This window comes from Diabrotica undecimpunctata, chromosome 5 (genome assembly GCF_040954645.1).
Source record: "Diabrotica undecimpunctata isolate CICGRU chromosome 5, icDiaUnde3, whole genome shotgun sequence".
Taxonomy (NCBI): domain Eukaryota; kingdom Metazoa; phylum Arthropoda; class Insecta; order Coleoptera; family Chrysomelidae; genus Diabrotica; species Diabrotica undecimpunctata.
Window position 1 is genome coordinate 102,837,515 of NC_092807.1, and position 25,704 is coordinate 102,863,218.

General features: G+C 32.6%; 1 protein-coding gene across 3 annotated transcripts in view; it reads left to right on the top strand.

Moving 5' to 3' along the window:
• Positions 1–25,704, top strand: part of LOC140441591 (uncharacterized) — an 803,694-nt gene that overhangs the window by 554,553 nt on the left and 223,437 nt on the right. For all 3 annotated transcript variants that reach the window (XM_072532421.1, XM_072532420.1, XM_072532422.1), the window contains 2 exons: positions 3,841–3,989; positions 22,755–22,822. In XM_072532421.1, coding sequence (XP_072388522.1) covers positions 3,841–3,989; positions 22,755–22,822 — 217 coding nt within the window. The remainder of the gene's footprint in view (positions 1–3,840; positions 3,990–22,754; positions 22,823–25,704) is intronic.

Consider the following 25,704-nt stretch of genomic DNA (forward strand, 5'->3'; position numbering starts at 1 on the left):
GTACAGAATCAAGCCAATTTGCACCAATATTTCTAATCTGTCAACTAGTCACTGATTTTTTTGGCATTTAATGTAACAATTCATTTTCTGAACGATGTTTCTACATTTGCACCTCCATAAGAATTAATTCGTAATAAAGTCGAAACAACTGCAGCTATACATCCTGGAAATCATAGAATGGGATAAAACTCTTGAACCATTTCATCATTTGTTTGATATATCTTAAATTTTTAGAGCTATTGCCCTCCTTATATCCATATAGTCATCTACTGATGTTTATATTTTTCCACAAGCAAAAAATATTACTGTTAAAAATAACTGTTGAACTGTTGTGTAATATTTTCTCTCCTTAAAATATTTGCTGATTACAATTTTTTCTGTATACACATTAGAACAGTGTTTCCCAAAGTGGGGGTTGCGACCCCCTGGGGGGTCGCCATGAGGTACTAGGGGGGTCGCCGAACATTTCCAAAATAAGACAAAAGCACCACTTTGTTAGATCATGTATTTTTATTTTAACAACGCCGTAAATAGAAATTAACAATTAATTATCAGATGAAATATAAAACTAAATATTAAAGTCCGTAAAAATAAAAGTAAAACAAAGTCAAATATTATAATCTTAATGAGAGCTATGCGCCTGTTTCTGTGAAACTAATCTTTCAAATCTAGGCTGTGTATTTGAGACACACATAGACGAGAAACTTAACTCACACAAATATGGTGTTACAAATGGAACCAAACATTTTACAGCTTCACTCGCCAACTGGGGGTATTCCTGCATCTTTTCGGTCCAAAATTGGTCCGAGTTCTGGGAAAAAAATTGGAGCTTCAACATTCCATCACTTGATATTTCAATAAGTTTTTCTTTCATGTTTATTGGTATTTCAACATGCTGAAAGGAATCGGCTAAAAACGGATTTAGTATTCATCTGCAACTGTCGTAACTGTTTTGAATTTCTTCGGGGAAATAATCACAGAGCTGTTGTTTTAAATTGAGCAAAGTAACATGCATGTCAGCAAAAACTTGTTTAAAATTTGTAGCACTGTAATGGGTTACATTTTCCATAATTTCCTGAAGGCACTGGAATGAATCGAGTTGTTTTTTGCCAAGTGAGGTCGACCATAAATCGATTTTTCTTAGAAACGCCTTAATTTTATCTGTGGCTGTAATTATATTAATGTCGCGACCTTGTAAATTACTGTTCAAAATATTTAATTGCTCGAAAATATCAGCAAGGAAATCTAGTTTCAGAAGCCAAATAGGATCGGAAAATTGATTTTCGTATGGGGACTTCTCATCTTTCAAATACATTAAAAGCTCTGCTCTTAAGTGAAATACTCTTTTTAAGACGTTGCCCCTTAAGAGCCACCTTACTTCGGTGTGATAGAGAAGATTTTCAAATAAAGCACCCATGTCTTCGCAAATTTTTCTAAAAATACGGGTCTGCAAAGCTTTTCTTTTAATGGAATTTACAACTTTAATGATGGTTTTCATAACACAGTCAATTTCAGGAGGTAAAGCTTTGGACGCACGAGCTTCTCGATGTAAAAAACAATGTCTCCATTTGGCATTAGGCATTATTTCTTGTAATTTGACGACAAGACCAGATTTATGTCCTGTCATAGCTTTAGCGTCATCTGTGCATATAGCATTTACTGTGCATTTACCCCAGTCAATATCATATTTACTTGTACGTTTCACAAAAGTGTCGAGTAAACATTTTCCAGTGGTATTGGCTCCAATGGAACAAAATAAAATATCTTCTTGAATGCCATTATTTGTATCATATCTTACAAACGTAATGAATTGGGCACAGTTAGATATATCTCTGGATTCGCCCATTTGAAGAGAGAAGTACGGGCATTGATTAAGATTTTCCACAACTTGCGCTTGAATATCTTCTGCCATATCACTAATTCTTCTTTGGATAGTATTATTTGACAAAGGTATTATATTTAATTTTGCAGCCCCTCTTTCCCCACACATTATATGTACCATTTCAACAGCTGCTGGAAAAATCAGATAGTGGTTGCCAAAGGAAAACTGTCTTGCTGTTTGTGAAGGACGTTCAGCTTTCTTTCAAAGAATTATACGGGCTTGTCTTTTTTATCTGGATGTTTGCTATTTAAATGTAGAAGTAACTTGGATGGCTTCATGCTTTCTTTTGACAAGACTTGTCCACAAATAACATATTGTGGTTTATTGGAAATAACGGTAAAACCATATTTAAGATATTCATCAATGTAGAGTCTGTTTTTCTTTTTATTGCTGCTACTGCCACTTTCAGACGTAGATGGTTCTGCGCTTCTTTTTAAAAACTTATCCATAATTTACAATTTATCGTAGACGTAAATACGTAAACAGGAATACGTAAGTCGTAAAATATTTACTCATTACTCAACACCGCGTTTGCCACCATAGGCTGTTTGGATTCGAACTGAGCTTTCGTTGCGCATCGCTGCTTATATAAAGCCAAAACGAGGCTACGAGAACGTTCCAGAGTGCCATCTAGTAGCGAGCGCTTTCGCGATTATCATGGAAGAGTTTTGCGGTGTAGACACAAGCTAATATGTCGCGATGTACAATGTGCAGTCGACTTCTTATTATTTATTTTTATTGTAAATGCTATTCTGGCAGAAGTACCTACTACTAATTACTAGTGGGACAGATCGCAATCATTAAAATATTTGTATTAAAATAAAATAATTATTGTTTTTGATTTAAACTTAAACAGTAAAGTAAAATTAAATTTGAGAAACCATCAGATAATTGTAAATTAGGCACGCTATTTCTGTCAAATAATATTGAATAAATGAGTGGGGGGAAATTGGGGGGTCACGAACATATTTAAAAAAAAGGGGTCGCGGTTTAGATAAATTTGGGAAACTCTGCATTAGAACATTAATATTGGTTTGGATTGACTTTTTAATGATTTTTTATTTACGAATGTTAATGTGAAGACATATTTTATTAGATCTGAATGACATTACTTACCTCGTTGTTATTAAGTTTTATTAAAGGTTCGATCTCTTCGAATAAAGACGTAACTGTATCTTTTATCAAAGGAAACCTTTTTAATGAAATATAAATCATCAAATTATTCTAAACAAATAACTCTTGCGCTGTAAATTTTTGAGTGGCGTACATATATAAATTATAAAGGTGGACCTTTATTTTATTTGTATATAATGTTCACTTTAAATTCATTATGATATCGGACGTTATTAATCAGACGACTTTATATTGTTATTAATTAGATGGACTGACATTTATGACTTTTAACATTTATGATGAATTTGGACTTTCGAGAATCGTTACAAATCTAATTTTAGCAACGATCTGTAATTGTTCTATTAAAATAAATTGTAGGTCTTACTTACACTTTACAATTGTAATAAAGGTGATAATTGGTCCCGTATTTAATTCTTAAACTTTGTTTTATATCTGCCATCAAACAGTCAGACCGTCATTATAAAACCATTCTTAGGAACGATAATCAGAAAGTTTACGAGAAGGCTTATAACCTATATTGAGGGTGGAAATTCTATGACATTTTGACTAAAATGCTGTTGACATTGACGGCTGGCCGTTTTTTAAGGGTCCGCTATAACAATTAATTTGAGATCATAAAACTTTTTGTCGAATACAATTCACATTTTATCAATTATACATCCGTAATAAAATCTAATTAGATTTTAATGTATAAAATAATTAGTTTAATAGATTAGTTTGATATTTTAGCCGCTTCTACAGAATAATATATACATAACCTGTCAAATCATAAATAAGATCTTCTTTCATTAGGACTTCTATTGTAATGTTTTTCTTTGTTACAGTGATTCTTTGGCCAAACTTTGTGAGCTTCGCAACATCGACCTATCCGTTTGCGATGCACGGTTGCAGGATAAGGACAACAATTGCGAACATCTCATTTTGTTTAGCCAAGATACCGCGGGGCTAGTAGGCAGACACGTTCGAATTACCGGTAAGTTCTTCAAAACTATTTCTTTAGTTGTGGTGTGAATTATTTGTTAATAATATGAAAATTGCTTTTTTATTTAGCGTTGTTAGAATTTGTCATAAACCAATAAAAACTTTAGGCTGGCCCAAGAATTATAAGGTACAACCAGAAATCGGTGCCAAAAAACTAAAAAATGTCACATAAGAAACCACATTGATTTTATCAACATAAACAAAACGTTTCGAAATTCTACCACCTCAAATTAAACATATACAAGCGCAGATGTCTTCTCGGATCATAGTCAAATCATAGTTCCAAATGTCAACATACGACTCAAAATAATTGATAAGAAAATGAAATAATTTTTATAATAATTTCGCGAAAATAGTTAAGGGCATAGAAGAACAGTGGTACATCATGAAGATATCTATTACTTTACTTTCGCATGAAAATCTGAAACAAAAACAAGCAAAGCCAAAGCAAGAAAAGCAAGAAAAAGGTGCATAAGAGTATACCAAGGGAAATAAAAAAAAGAGGGATGGCTGATGGAGAAATGTACGAAAATTGAAACACTACAATGCAAACATGACGATTTTAATATACACAAAAAATTAAAGAAGTGTAGAATACTACAAAACAACGTAATACAGGTATAGTTGTAGACATCGAAGGTCAGATTGTGACTGCAATTGAAGATCAATTAAGAAAATAGAAAGAATACATGCAAGAATTATTCAAAGATACAGCAGTCCCTACCAATCCCTACCAATTAGGACCTGATGAAGTGAATGGTAAAATTTTAGAGATATTAGAGAAATACCAAATTACAGCTCTTAATAAGCTATTCAAGAACATATGTGACTGGTCACTTATAAAAAGATTGGCTACTATCAATATTCGTGCCAGTTCACGAAAAAGCCAACGCTAGGGAATACATGTTAATTAGTTTGATAAGCCATGTACTTAAAATACTCCTTACTATCATTCATTCGCGCGTATACACCAAATTAGAAGAACACCAAGTGAAGTTCAATTTGGTTTCAGAGCAGGACTCGAAATATATCTTCAACGAAAGGCAACAGTGCGATTCGAAAATTATTTGTCCGAGATCTTCACAGTCGGAGAAAGAATTCGACAGAGTTGCACATACAGCCTTGTACGAATTAGAAAATTTTATTGCATTAAATCGCCAACTTATAAACAATATTAACAATGCAAACGTTACGGTTTTGCTGGCAGATAGTGCGCAGGGGATAATGCTGTAAAAGCATGGTAAAAATACGACCTAAAATTAAATTTTAAGAGCGTAGGCGCAAAATTTCGGGCCAATGCTTTTTAAATGTATTCATTTTTTTCGAATCCTGTGAAAACAAACAAATATTTTTGAAAAATTTAAACGCAGAATGAAATATTACATTATTACCGAGCTAGGAAAGTCCCTTATAATAAACAGAAAGTTTTTTTGAATGAGATATTTGAAATTATAAATCACACTAAATTTTCTCTTTTTTTTTTTTCACCCCTGCAATTTATCAAAATGAACATTATAGAAGTTTTCAGGGACTTTCGGTCCTATATATATATATATATATATATATATATATATATATATATATATATGTATATATATATATATATATATATATATGTATATATATATATATACATAAATATTTGCTAAACGTAAAAATGGCGTCTGTCAGGCACAACGCCGTTATTACGTTTAGCATCAGGTACCACAAATAATGATTATTGGAAGGTAATTTATTTATTATGGGTTTCGCTATTTATCGTTTTTTACAAATAAGCTTGGTAACAATTACAAATTTGCTTATATGAGGTTAAAAAGGAGACTGAACAATCACTGGGCTTAAAGATAGGGTGTGTCAATAAATTTAAACGTTTATGAACGGCTACTCGTGTTTTAGTTAGAGAGAAAGGTCGCGGATAAGGATTTCTTTTTTTGGTGAGGACTAGAACTAACTAAGAAAAGAATTTAAAAAAATACCTACAGAGATGTCCTGAGGGGGACAAAAATTTTAGGGGTTAATTTAAAAGACAATTTGAAACTCCTATTTAAAACATAATTACATTTTTAATTTTATTTCACATAAACAGTTATTACAAATGGAAATATCTAAATTTATCAACAAAATATTGTTCTGAAGCTATTTTCTTGTGGCATTTTAAATTAATTACTATTTAAATGTGAATAAGCCACAATTAAAGGTTAAAATACATTTATTGACGTTTCAATTTCCACTTCGGAAATCGTTCTCAAAACACAAAACGATTTGTATTTTGAGAACGATTTCCGAAGTGGAAATTGAAACGTCAATAAACGTATTTTAACTTTTAATTGTGTCTTATTTCCATTTAAATAGTAATTAATTATCAACAAAAATTACATTAAGTTCAACATTCTAACAAAACAGAATTAAAACTATGGTTATCTACCACATGACAAAAAACTATGTACTAACTGTCATATGTCGAAATGAAACTGTTCAACTTTTCTGTATTATTAACTTCATCAAACTGTAATCAAAAGGTAATTTTATTTAAAAGAAAAACTAAAATATGACAATTAGCTGATACATAAAACTTATATTTATTTATAAACCTTTTTAATTGATATAATTGTATTAATAATGAATGTTTATTTAGAAAAATTTAACAAAACTACTTTGCTTCATTGGTAATTATTTCTTTTCAAATTATTAAAAAAGTTTTTTATCTTCCATTTGAATAAAAAAATACCAACACTTTGTTTTAGGTTATCCTGGATAATAACAATGTGTGATTTTCAAACTCGCTGGCATATTTTCCTTAAAACCATGTCGGTTTCCTTAGCCCTACTGGACGCTGTTATCCAATTCCTTGTCAAAGAATATAGCTTACAACCAAACGATGATTAACGCATATTACAAAGATTGCTATATGTCATATTGAGCTTCTTCTCACCAAAACTCATGGAGAGAAGCGAAAATTTTCCGGTTTTTAAAACTCTCTACAACGATATTTCTGTGTTGAGACCCTAAATTGTCTTAGAAAATCTTAAATAAAAAAAGAAAAGCAAGAATGAATGACATATAAAATATTTCATATATGATGGAAGAGCGAAGGAAACTAAAAGGAAGAAATGTTAATATATACAAAAAGTTGCATAAGAATATATTATGAGAAATGAAATTCATCAAACATAACGATTTTCATAGATTAAAGGTGTTTGGAATACCAGAAAACAACGAAATACAGGTATAGTTGTAGATATCAAAGGTCAGATTTTGATTACAATATTGAAGGTCAATTATGAAAATGGACAGAATATATGCAAGAATTATTCAAAGATACAGAAAGAAGACAAACTCAAATAGACAATCCCTATGGCCCAGAAATAACAAACGAAGAAGTAACTGTGGCCATTAAGCGATTTGAAAATGGGAAACCATTAGGACCTGCTGAAGTTTATGGTGAAATTTTAGAGATATTAGAGACACACTAAATCACAGCCCTAACTAAGCTATTCAACAACATACATGAGACTGGTTACTTATTAAAAAACTGGCTATTATCAAAATCCATTTCAAATCACAAAAAAGCTAGGAAATACCGGTTAATTAGTTTGAGTACTCGTTACTATTATTCACTCGCGCATATACACCAAATTAGAAAAACACCCAGTTAAGTTCAATTTGGTTTTAGAGCAGTACTCGGAATATATCTTCAACAAAAAGCAACAGTGCAATTTGAAAATGATCTGTTTGAGATATTTACAGTCGGAAAAGTTATTCGACAGAGTTGAATATTGCCACTAGCATTATTTAACATATTATATCCTTGTACGAATCAGAAAATGGTATTGCAGTAAATTGCCAACTTATAAATAATATTACCTATGCAAACATTACGGTATTGCTGGCATATAGTGCGCAGGGGCTCCAAATGATGATGACTAATGCTGTAGAAGCATGTTAAAAATACGGCATAAAACTTAATTTTAAGAAGACACAATGATCATCAGTAAGAACGGCAACATAAACGCCCAAATTACAATAAACGATACACCGTTAAAAAGAGTGGAGAAAATTTGCTATCTGGGCTGTTATAATAAGGATACCTAGGATCATAGCTACGAAATAAAAGCTCGTATTGAAAAAGCCTGAAGCTCTTTTAACGGCCTTAGGAAGGTTCTCCACATTCTATTATTAAGTATCTATCTGCATCACTCATAAAATTTTTTAACTATTCTCTGCGAAGAAGATAGCTGAAGTCTTACAAAAGATGCCATAAAATTGTTAGAGACATTTAAAATATGATTCTACCGACGTATGTTAAGACTTTCATATAATAAACACCACGCAACAACATAACTATTCTCCAAAAGCTAAGAAAAGACAAATAAATTATTAACACCGTAAAGAACAGAAAATTGACCTACTTCACATTACACATTATAATAAATACGGACTTCTACGCTTGATTCTACAAGGCAAGATTGAGAGCAGAGAGGCCCTGGACGCAGACGTGTATCCTGGCTAGCAAATCTTAGAAAATAAATTGGTATAACGTCAACTGATCTATGTCAAGCTGCTGTGAATAGAATAAGATGGGTCAATGTGGTCGCCAATATCAATAGAAGATGAGCACGATTAAAAGAAAAAGAAATGTGATTTTGAAATTTAGCTATTATGCGATTCAATAGTAATAAGAATAAATCGAGGGGTTCGAGCGAAAACCCGATAACTAACAAAATCATTGTTCGGAGATAATCGCGATTAAAGATTTTCGTAACATTGAAGAGGTTTTAAATTCGTCGTAGGAAGTTATTTCAAATATAAAGTTAAAGCCAAACAGTAGAGAATTTAATGTTTAGTTAGAATCATTTATTTTTAGTTTAACTTAAAAAATAAAACATGATATTTATCGGGTTTTTCCTCGCCGAATCAGTACAACATTTGATTTTATTGGTTTTTATTTTTAATTTTGTTAATTATAAAATTAAAATAAACTGTATTTTATTCAAATAAAACAAATAATAATCTACATTCTTTTTAGGAAATTAAAAGGTAATATCTTCTTCTTCCGATTCTTCTCCCATCATTATGTCTGGAATTCGATCTACGACATTATTCCCTATTTTTAAACGTGATATCCAAGCATGCAGCTCTTCCGGAAAAATGTTTTCTTGGCACATCTTCATTAAATCCTTTTTTTTTGCTTCGCTTATTGGAAGAGTACTTTTGTATAACTTTGGTAAATTTCCCGGAGTTGGTAAGTCTAGGGTTGCTTTTTGGGATAAAATTTATTTTGGCCTTTTAGACCGTAGAGTAGGAGTTTTTTTTTAATTCAAACCAATATCTTCTGATATGTTTAAACACTTTAATTCTTCTGAGAGATTGTAGTTGAAAAAAATTTTCCTTCTTTCACCTTTAATATATTTTAGTCATTTTAGTTTTAACCACTGCACAGTATTACCGTCAGAATATAATGTTCTGTTTTGCAATATATTTGCTGCAAGTGACTTTAAATCTAAAAATTCAATATATTTTATTTCTTTTACCTTGTATGGGCCTATATTATGTTTCACATTGTCTACTGTCTTCATTTTCTGTTTTCTTGCTGTTTGAAATATATTTTTCCAGTCATTCATGCACGTTACATACACTTCCATATAAGTATGTCCTGCTTCTAAGAACTTTTGTTTTATAATTTCCAATTGGTCGATATTTTGTGCGATCAACAACAGCAGTACGGCTATAAACTGATTATGGTTTTGACCGATACAAGTATCTAAAAAAATTGTTACATGCTTAACCTCAGGTCTTAAGCATTCACTTAAATAGTAATACATACAAGTTCCGATTTCAGAACTACCCTTTTTGCCATTGATTTCATTCCAGCACAAGAAATATGCGTTATTGGGTAGCGGTGATTCCCAAATAGTAAGATTCTATACTACCAATTTTCTACGATGGTATAATTGACTAATAGATCCTTTGGGTATTTGTAAAATTGCCTGTAAATCCAATGTTACAGACATAAATGTCTTGTCTTTATTTGCTTTGTCTTTATCCATTCTTTTAGCGGCCTGACAAATTTCGTTTCTTTTTCTATGTTCTTCGTAGATTATTTCAAGGTTTTTTCTCTGCTCTAGATCAGCCTTCGCATATTTGGCACAGATAAGACACTGGTCCTTTTTGGGCGTGAAAAAACTTGTATTATACTCTTCACAAAAAATCGATCGATATTTACGTAAAGCAACAGGGTCTCGATTATTTTCGATGCAGATATCTAAGTAAAGCTGGTACATTTTTTTTATATTTAGAGTGGGATCTAAGTATTTTCTAATGGTATCCTTTCGAGTATAATGAGATTCTATAACCGGAAAGGATTCAATATGACTTTTAACAAATAGAACATCTTCAGCCTTTGTTTTGTTAACTGGTTCCTATTTTCCGCGATTGTCTTGTTTAGAATAGCAACCACTAGAATCACTGTTAGCTACAACATTTATTATAACATCTGGGGATATACACAGCGTTTTTGTAAAAAACTTTTGGCACACTGGAATCCGTTCGTTGTTAGCTAGTGGAAAGAAAAATTTCTTGCTAAATTTCCGTTCCTTTCTTTTGGAAGTTTTAATAACATCTTATTAATAACATTTTATTAACAAAAAAGAATACTTACCAGTCTTTAATATTGATTTTTTGGTGACCATTTCCACCAACATCTTACTTCGATTACTCATTTTACTAATTTATAAAAATCAAACTGTTTATTTTGAAAACAAGCACGAATCACAATCACAATTCAACATCAAACTATACTTGTTAGAGAACTCAACGTCCGTAATCATGTCCAGACATAGGTGAACTAATCAGAACTACTGACCCAAAAAGGTAAATCATTGTACTTCGTGTAACCTAAAATTGATTTACTGGGTTTTCGCAGGACAAAAATGTGCTGAAATTTAATAAAGTATCATAGTATAAAAATCTTATTTGGATTTTCGCATGAATATATTTTGTTAAAATTAACAGCTTTGTAATCTTCATATCCGATAAATGTATTTATATATTTTTAAAATCTTAACTTGTGAATTTCTTTTAAAAAGAAAGCAGTTAAGTTGTTCTAGCTTATATTTTTCCTAGAACTGATTTTATAGTGTAGACATTTATTATGAATTTCAATTTCCGATAAAATTAATTATCTGTTTTTAACTTAGATATATTTCTAATAAAACTAGTAACTTTACACGGGAAAATAAGATAAATGATTCTACCGGATTCTCATATTATAAATATGTTTACTTCAAAGTATTTTTATTAGTAAAGTTATATTATTGGATTGGTGTTATTTAAAAATATGAGTTAACGGTTTTTACCATGTTTGGGTTTTATCAATAATTGTGCTTAAAAATGTTAATATCAATTTAAACAAATTTTCAGTGATAGAAGACGTGTTTTTAATACAGAAGAAATAAAAATACCGGATTTCATAATTTTGTTATTTATCGGGTTTTCGCTCGAACCCCTCGAAATAAAGAAAAAGCATAATAATTACTTTAATAGGAAGTTTCCGGGACTATAGATTTTATAATTCATGTTGGATTCAACGCTATGGTAGAATTATACGCTCATATAATAGGTTATGATTCTAATCAGTCACTATTACTCGACTAATGAAATCAACCCCCAACATAATAATCGTTTCAAATAATAAATTTTATCGATTGTATACACTCGTATAAAAAACTAGTTTAACTTTTGCCTAATTGGTAATACTCAGTGCTTGTCAAACAAAGAAAGGCATCTAGTTCGATCAGGTTTTGTAAATTATTATTTCTGTCTTTCCTCTTTGAATTTTTTTGAAACGCCATTATTACGTATAACATCAGGTACCAGAAAAAATAATTATTGGAAGGTAATTTATTTATTATGGGTTTATTTATTTATCCTTTTTTACAAATAAGCTTTGTAAAAATTATAATTTTGCTTATATGGGTTTAAAAAGGTGGACTGAATAATCACTTGGCTTAAACATAGGGTAAGCAAATAAATTGAAACGTGTGCGAACTCGTGTTTTAGTTAGAGAGCTAAGTCGTGGATAAGGATTTCTTTTTTGGTAAGGTCTAGGATAAGTAACTACGAAAAATACAGATATGTCCTGGGCAACACTAAACAAGAAGATTCCTAAACTATTTAAAATTAGGACGCCATTTAGAAAGATCCTCTCCTGATTAGAAAGAAAAGTTTTTCTTTCCTAAAAAATTTTAGGGGTTAAATTAAATGAAACATTTAAAGTTTCGATTTTCACAAAAAGATTAGTTTAAAATTTTATTTAAAAGAGTGTATAACCACCAAAGACTTTAACGAAGTTGCCATTTTACAAAATTGACAAATTGAATTTGACACATTTGGCCAAGGTGTTATAGGGAACCTCCTTTGTTAGGCTGAAAATGTATGAGGGTGGATTTTTGCCCTATGGAACTTCAGATTCTGATTATTATGCAATATTAATGTGTGCTGAGATTGTGTTCGTGTAGTATGTATTTGTTATGTTGAGAGGTATACATGAAAAATGTGTTGAATATAAGATACCATTTACAACTTGTATACCGATTTCAAACAGGCGTTTGATGGAGTAGATCGACAAAAGACGTTAAAGCAACTATCTATATTAGGGATACCCAATAAGTTGGTTAAACTTACACGAATGACTCTGGAGGGTTCCAAAGCTATGGTGAGAATAGATGGAGATATGACGCAGGCCTTTGATATTGAAAATGGAGTTAGACAAGGTTTAGAAACTGTTGTTAGAAAACTGGATATAAACGGCTGTATTATTACAAAATCAATGCAAATATGCGCATATGCGGATAATGTTGCCATAATAAGCCGCAACTGAAACGAGAAGCTGCTACGTTTGGTCTATATATAAATGAAAGCAAAATAAAATATATGGAGTGCATAAAATCGAACGAACATGAGAATCTGAAGATAGACAACCATACCTACAAATATGCCTCCAGTTTTCCCTACCTAGGCTCAATAATAAATGACAACAATAACATCTGTCAAGAAATAGAAGCACGGATTCTTAGCGTTAATCAGTGCTTTTATACATACAAAGACTTTATGAAAAGTAAGTTACTGAATCGTGAGTCTAAGCTTAGAATCTACAAAACAGTAATTAAACCAGTGGTCACATATGGATGTGAAACGTGGAACCTCTTAACCACTGATGAAAATCAATTGAGAATATTTGAGCGCAAAATAATAACGAAGATATTTGGACCTAATGCAGCGATGGTTCGTGGAGAATTAAAATGAACCAAGAGCTGGACGAACTAATGCAGACCGCAGATATTGTTAGATTTGTAAAGTCACAAAGACTAAACTGCTTTGGTCACCTAGAAAGAATGCCTAGAAGATAATCGAGCTGTAAAAGTAGTCCAGAGATGGAAGCCCCAAGGAAATAGAACAAGAGGAAGGCCCCGTAAAATATGGATAGACGACGTAGAGAGGAATCTTAAAACCATGAACATCAGGCAGTGGCGAAGGAAAGTATCCGACAGGGCAGAATGGAAGAACATTTTTAAGCAGGCCAAGACTCACAAAGGGTTGTAGCGCCATTATAAGAAGAAGAAGAAGAAGTATGTATTTGTATTGTGTGTTGCATATGTATTGTGTATGATTAAAGGCGATGTGTTTCAGAGTTCTTAATCCGCTCTTGTTCTCATATTCCTGTTGTTGACTTGATGAAAAATGAACTGATGATACTCAATGAATGAACTTCATTTAGTTACTGTAAACAGCTCAATCCAAAAATGTTTGGAATAACACACCTACATATGCAATCGTAATTATAGAAAATATTAATAAAAAATAAACTTTAATAGAGTAATAATATCAGAACAGTGCCTGAATAAAATTGATCATCAATTACAACAAAAATCTTATTCTACTTTTTTTCCATGTGTTATCAATTTCAACATCACATAACGTTCTTTCTTTATTACAAGTCTCAGATATTATTGCTTTATTGTTTTCATAGTTGTTATTACTTTGCATTCTTGACCCCTTTCCTGAAAAACGTCGTTCTATAGTCCAGTTATCAGAGACGAAAATGCCACTAAACCTCTAAAGACAACAACAAACAGGCTGACTTTTGCGGAAAATGTGAGTTTTTGGGACCATAAAAAGACGCAAAAAAATTTGTCACTACTACCCATGGGCTTTCCCCTGCAACCTTCATCATAGGCGTTTGGGGGGAAACGGAAAACATCGATTTACCAAAAATCTGTACGTCTTTTAGAAAAAAATGTTTCAAACAAATTATAATATAACGGGGATAATTTTAAACAAAAATGTTTATTAGCTTTATTTTGTGTAGAATGAACCGTTCTCTCAGAAATAACGCTTAAAGCAACTGGCAATTTTGAATATATCAGCTCCTGGCACAAAATCAATTTTTTAAATAAAATTTGTATCAATTCGGCGGTAAAATATCGATATCTTTTGATCAGAGTATCCTATTAACAAATATTAAAATACCTTTTAAAGGTGAGGAGCTCAGCTTTCGTAAGAAATGTTTGCATTTTGTCGCAAATGAACGTAGACGCATTTTCCGTGACGTGAGATTGTTTCTAATGTGAAATATTTGCTGCCAAAACTCAAAACCAAAATTTACTGTAAGGGGTTTTAAAGATTAGGTTCTAACAATGGATATTACATAGCGACCGATCAATGGAAGGAATAAATTTTATTAGTCTCATGAGAATCGTAAAAAATGACAAAAAATTAAGTAACGTTTACAAAAACTGCATACAAAAGCTACACTCTTTTACCTTTCAATATTTTTCTGCCGAATTGATACAAATTATATTTAAAAAATGATTTCGCGCGTGTAACTGATATTCAAGATCGCCGTTGGCTTCAAGCATTATTTATAACAAAACGGTTTGTTCTACACAAAAGGTGGTAATTAATATTTTTTTTTTATTTAAAATTATTATATTTCTTGTTTAAACCATTTTTTATGGTGTACAGGGTGTTTTTAAGTGGAAGGTTTTAAGGGGAAGCCCGGAGGTAGGGGAGGCAATATTTTTGTATCTCGTTTGGAATCACAAAAATATTATTCTTAGCAAAATTCACCAAGAGAATCAGAGTTTTTAATGTTGTTTCTACTAAAAATCAACAACGGACAATTGTTGATAAACGATTCCAAATGTCAACATTTTAGCAATCATGTAAATCAATTATAACTTGTAGAAATGTTTTGTATTTCGAGAACGATTTCCGAAGTGGAAATTGAAACGCCAATATACTTGTTTTTACCTTGAATTGTGGCTTATTCCCATTAAAATAGTAATTACTGGAATTGATAGAAACTCGGTGGAAAAAATCGTGATGATAGAGGAACTCTTATTTCAAGTAATACCCTATGATAGGAAACTTTAATTTAACACAAATAATTTTTTTTAATAACCAATGGTTTATACTTTATTTGAAAATTATGGATAGCTCAATTTCTTGTATCTTTAGTGCTTTGCCCCGTATCTATATGCCCCGTGCGGGCATAAACTGCACTTTATGACCCGCGCCGACTTAAAACAAAAAACCATTTTGACAACTTCTTAATAACATTTATTATTAAAGATTCATTGTATGCGTATCTGGGGTAGCGGGTGGATACTTCTCTGCAATCCCGGCAGGGGATAGATCTACTTTAGAAATAGCACACTTGCCCAAGCGAGCTTATGGATTTCCCCAGCCTCCTATCCATGTCCAAACCCAAAGCACTCCAATCTCCACCCTTTCCTCTCCCCACTTCTAAACCAACTCGCCAACACGTACTAGCCAAGCGTGGCGTTTTAGTGACTTAAAACCCCAAAAGTTATTTTCCATTAAAGCGAAACTACTGAACGGCCCTCAGTATCCGGCGGCTTCAACACCCCCAACCAAGGTAGCGGTTGGAACAGGTTTGCAGCGGAGGATATTTTAGAGTGGACACCAAGGCAAGAAGCAATACGGAGCAGAGATGGACTGATGACTTGAAGCGTGTTACCAATAACTGGATGCCAGCCGCTCAAGACAGACACAAATAGAAAGTGCTGAGAGATACCTATGTCCAGTAGTGGACAAGGTGTATGCTGTATGCGTATCGAGTTTATATGAGAAAAAGTCAGATCCAGAAGGTATGCCTGCCTGCATCCCTGAAACCTCATTTTTTGATTACGTTCTATCCTCTATATATCCTTTAGCAACTGACGGACTCTTTCATCAACCATTCAGCTTCGTTCTGTATACGTTATCATACTGGCTTCAGCGTGTTTCAGAAAATTTGCTAATGTTCGAGGCAGACAGTGAGCTGTATACTTATCAGGATCATTAAACCCAGATATTTTGTAACAATAAAGGATATTTTTTCAAAAGTATTTTTTCCAACTGGTTGTACAGTACAGTGATTTGTCCATGAGTCACAAAAAATATTTTTTCTGAACAACCACATGACCGTAAAGACATGTTATCTTTTATTAGCTTCAAACTATTTATTTCGCCTTCGTCCATACTGCTTGAAACGAGGTTTTCGTCAGTTCTTGTCTCTAGTACGTTCACCATAAAAACTCATTTTCTATCGTGAGTAAATAGTATATTTACCAGTTCTTGTCATCGACGTTCACCAAATATTAATGCAACTTCGTTCATTAAAAAGTCTCATTCGGTGTTTCGTCTATCAATTTTAAAACATCTTTAGACAGAACTTTAGATATTTTTGGCTGGTATCCTTTTGACACTTGCTTATTTACTATTTAAATCTTCTTTGTCATTGAATATTTAAGGAACTCGGAGAAAACTAAGTATCCAAACAACATAGTTTCATTTAATACGTTCTACGCAGATGCTTTCTGATATCCACTTTCGTAATTTGTGATGCTTTTCCGCTTTTTTATTTATTGACGGACCTGTTTGTTTAGCATGTGACTTAAGTTCTGTATACGTATTCTTACCTGTTCCTTTGGTTCTGCTGTGGTTCTGCTTATGATATTTATATCATCTGCGCATATACTGTCAGGTGGGCCGATTAATTGATAAGTGTGTTGTTTTGCCGTCTGATGTTTTTTCATTGCGTATTCCAGTTCTAAATTAAAGAATGTTGGTGCCAGACCATCACCCTGTTTTCATTCTCGTGTTATTTGAAATAACTCTGTCATATCACGTTGTAACTGTACTTAAGCCACTGTGTATTGGCATTCGGATAAGCAGAATTACTTTAGAATATATTTAAAATTAACCTAATATTTTGTATAAGTTTGCCCTGTTTATTGAGTCGTATGTCTGTTTAAAGTCGAGGAAAATATTGACATCTATGTTATGTTCCCAGGTTGTGCTTAAGACCTGCTTAGCCCTGCTTAATATTCTCCGAGGATCTTATCTGCTAGGGGTCTATTGTTAAATATCATCATCATCATCATCTTGGTGCTACAGCCCTTAGAGGGCCTCGACCTTCTCAAGCTTTCTACGCCATTCTATTCTGTCCCTCGCTTGCATTTTCCAGTTGCCGACTCCGATCTTCTCGGCATATTGTGTTACCCCGTCCATACACCTCAGCTTTGGTCTACCCCGTCTTCTCATTCCCACGGGTTGCGCTGTTAGAATCTTTTTTATCATGTTTCACTCAGGGAACCGGGCTACATGTCCTCCCCACTGCAGGCGGTTTCGCTTAATTATAGTAGTAATATCTTTACCACCAAACGTATGCTTGTAGATATTCTGCAGTTCAAAGGTATATCTACGCCTCCATATTCCGTTTTCACAGACCGCTCCAAATATCTTGCGTAGCACCTTTCTTTCAAAAATGGATAGAGCGGATTCATCTGTTTTCGTTAGGGTCCATGCCTCTGATCCATATGTGAGAACGGGGACTATCAGTGTTCTATACAGCCTTATACGAGTTTTTTGTGACAGACGTTTGTTAGCTAAGTACTTTAATAAACCATGATAACACCTGTTTGCAATTATTATTCGCCTTTTTATTTCCTCAAATGGGTTATTATTGGGGTTAACCGATGTCCCTAGATATATGAACTCTTTGACTGCTTCGAAGTTTTGGTCATTGATGTTTAAATTTGTGTCAACATTTCCAGCTCTTGTGTTTGTGTTAGTCGCCATGAATTTAGTTTTATTTTGATTTATCTGTAACACCATTCGTTCTGCTGCTGCTACTAGCTCGGTTAGGATTTCCGCAGTTCTCGCCCTAGTTCTTGTTATAATGTCCACGTCGTCTGCATATGCTAGAATTTGGACTGATCTAATAAATATTGTTCCCCTGCTATCTAAATTACCGTCTCGTACAACTTTTTCTAAGGCGACATTAAAAAGCTGACACGCCAGCGCATCTCCCTGCCTTAACCCCCTATGTATTTGAAATGGGGTTGACGAGTCATTTTGAATTTTTACTGCTGATAGCATCTTCGCCATTGTCACTTTTATCAAACATATGATTTTTTTTGGAATTCCTAACTCATTCATAGCGTTGTAAAGACTTGGTCTTAAGACACTGTCATATGCCGCTTTAAAATCGACAAAAATATGATACATATATATGCTAAACTCTTGCGCTTTTTCGAGGATCTGTCGTAGTGTAAAGATCTGGTTAATGGTTGAACGTCCACGCCTGAATCCCGCCTGATATTCTCCTAGAAACATTTCAGTATAAGGCTTTAATCTCTCGTGCAAAATATTTGACAATATCTTGTATGCTGTATTTAGGAGAGGTATTCCGCGGTAATTATTGCATTCCAGTTGGTTTCCCTTTTTGTGTAACGGGCAAATTAAGCCTAAGCTCCATTCTTCAGGCATTTGCTCCTCAGACAAAATTCTACAAACAATTTCTCGCATCACCTTGGTGAGCTGATCTCCACCGTGCTTAAATATCTCTGCTGGGATGCCATCGCTACCTGGGGACCTATGGTTTCTTAGTTTTTCTATAGATATTTTCACTTCATCTATCGAGGGGGGTTCCACGAGTTCCTCATTTCGGTATTTCAGCTCTATATTGTTAGTAGGTTCCCCTTCCAGCAACTCTCGAAAGTGCTCTACCCATCGTAAAAGGATATCCTCTAGGTAACTTACTTACCTTCCTTATCATTACAATAGTTGATTCTTGGTTTGAATTCTTTTCTAATAATATTTATTTGATGATAGAACTTTCTTGTTTCTCTGTGACTCATATGGCTTTCAAGCCGTTCTAATATGTCATTTTCCGAGTCTCGTTTCTTTTTTCGGTGTATGCGTTTTTCCTCTCTCCTTAAGTTTTTGTATCTATCTATTGTTGTCCTAGTTTTTCGTTGTTGCATGGTCCTAAATGCCTCGTTCTTCTCATCTGTTATTTTTTTGTAGTCTTGGTCGAACCAGTTGTTAAATATACTGGTAAATATTTTATATCCACCACACAGTAAGGAGATTTCCGTTGATTGCCCTTTCAATCTCATCATTCGTTGACAGTTTGTTATTTCATTCTTTTCAATTTCTGACTCTTTCAATAGCTCATGTTCTCTGTATTCTACAATATATTTGAGTGTTGCTGGTTATTTCGCCGTTTCTATTCCTGCACAGATTAGCTGTTGGTTTATATCTTTGTTTTAATTGTTGATAAACTTATATGCATAATGTGTTTTGTCTTCTCGAAATTTTATTTCTATGTCTATTAATTGTTTGTTTATGTGATTTTTCCTTCTTGTCTACACAGTACATCAGCCACTTGTTTTTGTTTTCAAATACCATTTTTCTTTCTTTAGTTCAATAAATTCTATCTGCTTTATTTCGTTCTATAATTGCCGCTTTACACTTATCATCAAACCGTTGGTCTTCTTTTCTTTTCTTCCTGACATCAAGTTTGCTGCAATTAATGTGGTTCTCTTTATAGGGTTCCACTGGTCTTCTAATGATCTCCCTTCATTTTCTTCATATTCAGTAAATTTTCCCTTTATTTATTCTTTAATTTTTTTACGTTTACGATCTTTTCGGTTTTTTCAGAACTAGAATTTCCTTATTTTCTTTCTTCGTCCCGTCGGCTAATCCTACATCTAAGGTGTACCTAAAGTAGTAGGTGGTCTGAGCCACAGCATGCACCTTGTCTACTGTTTATGTCCAGAATGCTCGTTTCTGATCGCTTTTCTATCAAGACGTGGTCTATTTGGTTCGCAACAGCCCCTCCAGGGGATATACAGGTGCCTTTGTGTATGTATTCTATCAATTATTCCGATGTATTCTTTTTCAGTTCCTAACTTGGCGTTTGTGTCACCTATTATTATTTTGATGTCGTTTTTTGATGTTAGGTCATATGTTTGCTCTACTAATTGGTTAAAGGCTACTTTGGTGTGCTTATCTTGTTCATTTGTTGGACAGTAAACGTTTATATACGTTGAAGAGGAGCCCTTGATATATAAATATCAACTATTAAATCAACACATTCTTCATAAAAATTAATACTTACTTTAGAGCTATTACGTTTATGTTTATAGATCACCAAACTTAATTTTTATTTTTGACTGTTTGTTTATGTTATATATTTGTTGTATACATTTTTTGTGACTATTACTATATGTTATAATGGTAAAAGGAAAACAAAAACAAGAACAAAACAACTGTTGTTTTTTTTTAATATATAATTTGTTTATCACAACCTACATTTTTTTCTCTATACGACCAAATAACCTGATACAGTATCTCTACTTTGTTTTAAAACAGTAGATAAAAGCAAACTGATAAATTATTTATCCTGATCAATAAAATACCGAACGGCATTTTTCACAATGGAAAATATGCAATTCTCTGTACAAGAACAATAGTATAAAGTTTTCTAGGTGCAAGATAAACGAATCGGCAAACAAAATAAAAAAAATTCTTGAACAAAGAATATCGACGACAATAAACAGATGCAATTCTCTTTTTGGGTGTTAGGTTGATTATATTTAATGAAACTCTGAAAATAGGTTTTGAAAAATGCCAATAACGATAAGTACAGGAAGGCTCAACAGTGCTCCCAAATTATGATGAGTATTTTCAATTCTAGATAAGATATATAATTATATTTTGCTGTATGTTACCTATTATTATTTTATCAGGGTCTTGTATATGCCGATCTACTATTAAAATCTTTTGTTTACGTAATTTTTTTGTGGATTTTGTAGTTTAAAAAAATCTGTCTCTACGATAAATCTGTGAATCCCACCCCGTTTCAATCCTCAAGAGCCCTGCTAGAGACTTAAACATATCCAAAGATACTTATATGGCTTCTTCAGACATATGATACCTAAGGGTCACTCTTAAGTATTCTTTTATCTTCCTCTGTTACTCGTTTATATATTCTACTCTCATAATATATTTATTCTTAAATCTATCCTGAGCATTCTTATTTTCGCTAATGAAACTGATCACTTTTCGCAATATAAAATCATATAGTACCCATCTACTAGATCTGTCAAGTTTATACAGTGTTCCACAGTTCTGGAATGGATATCAGGAATGAATAAAAAATGTAGCTTCTTAAAGTGCTATCTTTCTCGCTTATAGTTTATTAGGACTTCTTTTCATATACGAGCTCATTGTTTCTACCACTTTCACCCAAAATAACCATCTTTTCTACTCTTTTAACATCAGGCATTGGATTTTTTGTACTGTACTTGTGATTTACACATAGGATGTGGGAGTCTTATTCATCTAGACGAAGATGGCGAGTGATGCTCGCAATAAGGAGTTATCAGCAAGGATATAACATAAGTTTTCTACTCTTATATCCTATGTAATCCTATAAGATGAATCCCTGACTATATTGTATAGAACGTTACCCCTGATATATCCCAAAATTTAAACTTAACAAAAGATTAGATTAATTGTTTATACAACATAATCTTATAATGTCCATTGTCGTAAGCTTCTTTACTTATTTAATATCATTGATTGCTACATATCTTTTTGAGGTAACACACTTATAATAACTTTTCTATGGATGTTTGGTTTTTCATATTGTTCTTTTTAGATGAACTGATGATGATTTTTGATTAGAAAGCAAAACGTCTTCAATAAATAGATAAAGTAGCCACCTTCTTTGTCTTTTTCTATACCTTTTGACCGAAAAACCCACCCCTCTTCGAGTGATCCTTAATTTATATTGGATTGACGGTCGTACTCCTTTTCTCCATATATATATATATATATATATATATATATATATATATATATATATATATATATATATATATATATATATATATATAAAATAGCCCATCTTGGAAAAAACACCTGTTATGTTTAAATAAAATTTCTGAATTGATATGTTATCAAAAATCAAAGAATGAATCATGAGAACATGTTTATATATATAAACATGTTCTCATGATTCATTCTTTTGATTCATTCATATATATATATATATATATATATATATAAACATGTTCTCATGATTCATTCTTTGATTTTTGATAACATATCAATTCAGAAATTTTATTTAAACATATCAGGTGTTTTTTCCAAGATGTGCTATTAACCTTTTAAAAAAATCTTTTGAGATAGGTTTAAATTATATAGGGATATTTATTATCTCTTGACATAGGGAGATTTGTTTTAAATAATGTATTTATATGAGATTAGATAGTAAAAAATTACATTTTTAACTAACTAATTTTGGAAGTTTTGATTTCCTCTCTGGAAAAAAAAATATTTTAAAAAATAGTTTTAAAAAAAAATTTCTGGTGATAATGTTGTTTCTATTTTGTTTCAGCAAAAGACTTAAGCAATAAAAAACTCTCCGGGTCGTTTCACAGCAATTTTTCACGAAAGCAATCTGGGGTAAGTAGTCATTATTTTTTTGTATATCTTCTTCTGATCTTCGTTTACTTCCATTGGAAGAGTACTCTTCTGAGTATTCTGAGATTGCATTTGAAGACTACATTAGAAAAACGCTGTAAGTCGATTTTTATCGATTGTTTAATGAATACATTTATCGATACTTGGATACACGTAGTACAATTCACAAATATCAAACAAAATAAAAGTGCAATAAGTCAAACGTTACAAACTAATAAAATAATGCTGTACAATGGAAGAGCGCTGCAAGTCAAGGTTAAACTAGGCAACAATGCTATAAGTCAGATTTAGGTGCTTAATGCGCCTGTCCGTAGGGACAATTTACAACGGAAAATCACAGTCAGTGTTCAGAATTCATACAAGTTGTTTATTTTAGTATGATTATTATCATAATCACGGTTATGGAAAGTGAGGACAGTGAAATTAAAGAGGCTTTATAGTCAAAAACTACAAGAAAACGAAAAAGTTTTGGGCGAATACGTGATGTAGCTAAAGCGCTAAAAGTGCAAATATCACGAAACAGGCGAGGACTGCCGTTGCAAACGTTATCAGTGTTTTGAAAATATAACGGTTGAACAAAGAAATACAATTATTCCTAATTTTAATTCTATGCTGAATTGGGACGAGCAAAGTGTGTATTTGGGTGGTCTAATATCCATACTTCCTATAACTCAAAGAAGTCCAAGAAAAGACGAAGAGAATTGCAAAGTAAGAGATGGTTCTTTTTATTACAGAATTCGCCTTGCGGTAACTAATGATGAGAAGCATACATCATCTGCAAAAGACGTTCAGGTATGTCAAAAAGCTTTTCTTGCTCTTCATGACATATCCACGAGAAGATTACAAACTGTACAAATAGCCCTAAAACATGGTACAATTATTGACAAGGACAATAGAGGTAAACATGGCTTAATACCCACTAAAATGTCTAAAGAAACTATGCAGTTAATTTTAAATAACATAAAATCATTCAAAGGGCGCGTGACTCACTACAGCCTAAAAAATCTAGCAGGAAGTACCTTCCAGAGTAACTTAACATTAAAAAGATGTACAAAATGTTCCTTGAGAAACATCCCAATAGAGCAGTGTGCTATGAAGTATATAGAAAAACATTGAACACACGCTTTATTATCTCCTTTGGGTATCCCAGAACCGACACTGTTAGCATTTCTGATGCTTCCAAAATAAAAATAAGGGAATGTAAAGATGAAAAATTAATTAATAAACTTAAAACAGGGCAGAAACTTCACTTGCTGAAAGCACAGACATTTTACAAACGAAAAACAAAAGCTAAACTACGAGCAAGGACCTCAAGAGAATATAAAGTCATAGCCATGGACTATAATAAAAACCTTCCAATATAGGTATTGCGAGTAACGACGTGTATTATAAAAGGTAGTTGTCTTTCTACCCCTTTAATGTCCATCGACATCGATCATGATGTTGGTGTATACTCGTACCCTGAGACAGTAGCTCGAAAGGGTGCCAATGAAGTTTGCTCATTTCTGTATGACTATGTGATAATCCAGCTTCCTTCCGAAGTTTGTAACTTAGTGATTTTCTGTGATTCGTGTGAAGGCGAAAATAAAAATTGGACGCTATTCCGGTTTCTACATTATTTAGTCCATATAATAAATAGATTTGACTCTATTTTAGTGACCTTTCTAATAAGAAGTCACTCCTACATAAAGACGGATAAAAATTTTGGTATCGTTAACCAAAAAAGTGCAGCAGAAACTCCAGAAGATTGGGAAGCAGTGTTACGATTGGCTCGTCAAAAACCAGCGCCTTATAAAGTAGAAGTGGTTGATAACTACTTGGTGCGTAGCTGGGACACTTTTCTTGCACCTATGTATGCTACAAAAGCACCTTTTAAAACTAGACCAATGAGAGAATTAAGCATTTCAAAGAAACATCCCAGACTAATTTATTTCAAAGACACCTACAATGGAACAATGGTTTCTGCTGTCATTAACAAAAAAGTGACTGGTAGGGAACCACCGTATACTGGAAAAGAATTCGTTTTTCCTTCTCGATCCTATACTGAGTCACTGCCCATTCCAATGGCAAAATACAAAGATCTCCAAGTTTAAAAAAAAATTTGTTCAGAAAAAGGAAGAATGTATTTTGATCAGCTAAAAAAAACATGATTAATTTTTTATCTTAAGAATTTTACAATGTTATTGATAATATTAATGTTTTCAGCTTTAGTTAAGTTAAACAAGTCTAGTTCTGTTTATTTTTTTCTTTCGTTGAATTAATATTATAATCCAGACCTTTGGTTGTTTTCTTTTAAATTTCTCTTGTTATCTACTGTACATGACAATTTCAGTTTTATATTATCATACTCTGTATAATAATATATGAGTTGTCAAATACTCAATACAACAGTGTTTTAGCATGTTTATTTATAAATTATGAAGTTTTGAATCGCGTTTTCCAAAAATTTAAAAAATTGACTTACAGCGTGTTTGCCCTGTAGTCTTCATTTTAAAATATTCCTAAAATTTTTTTAATAATAGTTCTATTTATATTGTACCTTATAACGGGTGTTTTTTTTAGAGGTATAGAACTTTAAAGTGGAATAAAACAAAGATTATTTTTTATATGAACAGGAAATTAACTTTATTTGAAAGATAATTTTTTGACATTATATTTTAAATATGATTTCTGGCATATGACCACCAAGGCTGGCTCTGACGTAGTCTAATCTGGAGGTCCAATTTTCGACGACTTTTTCCACTATTTGTGGCCATATATCGGCAATAACGCGGCGAATGTTGTCCTCCAGTTCGTCAATCGTTTCAGGCTTATTGGCATAGACTAGCGACTTCACATAACCCCACAGAAAATAGTCTTCTTCT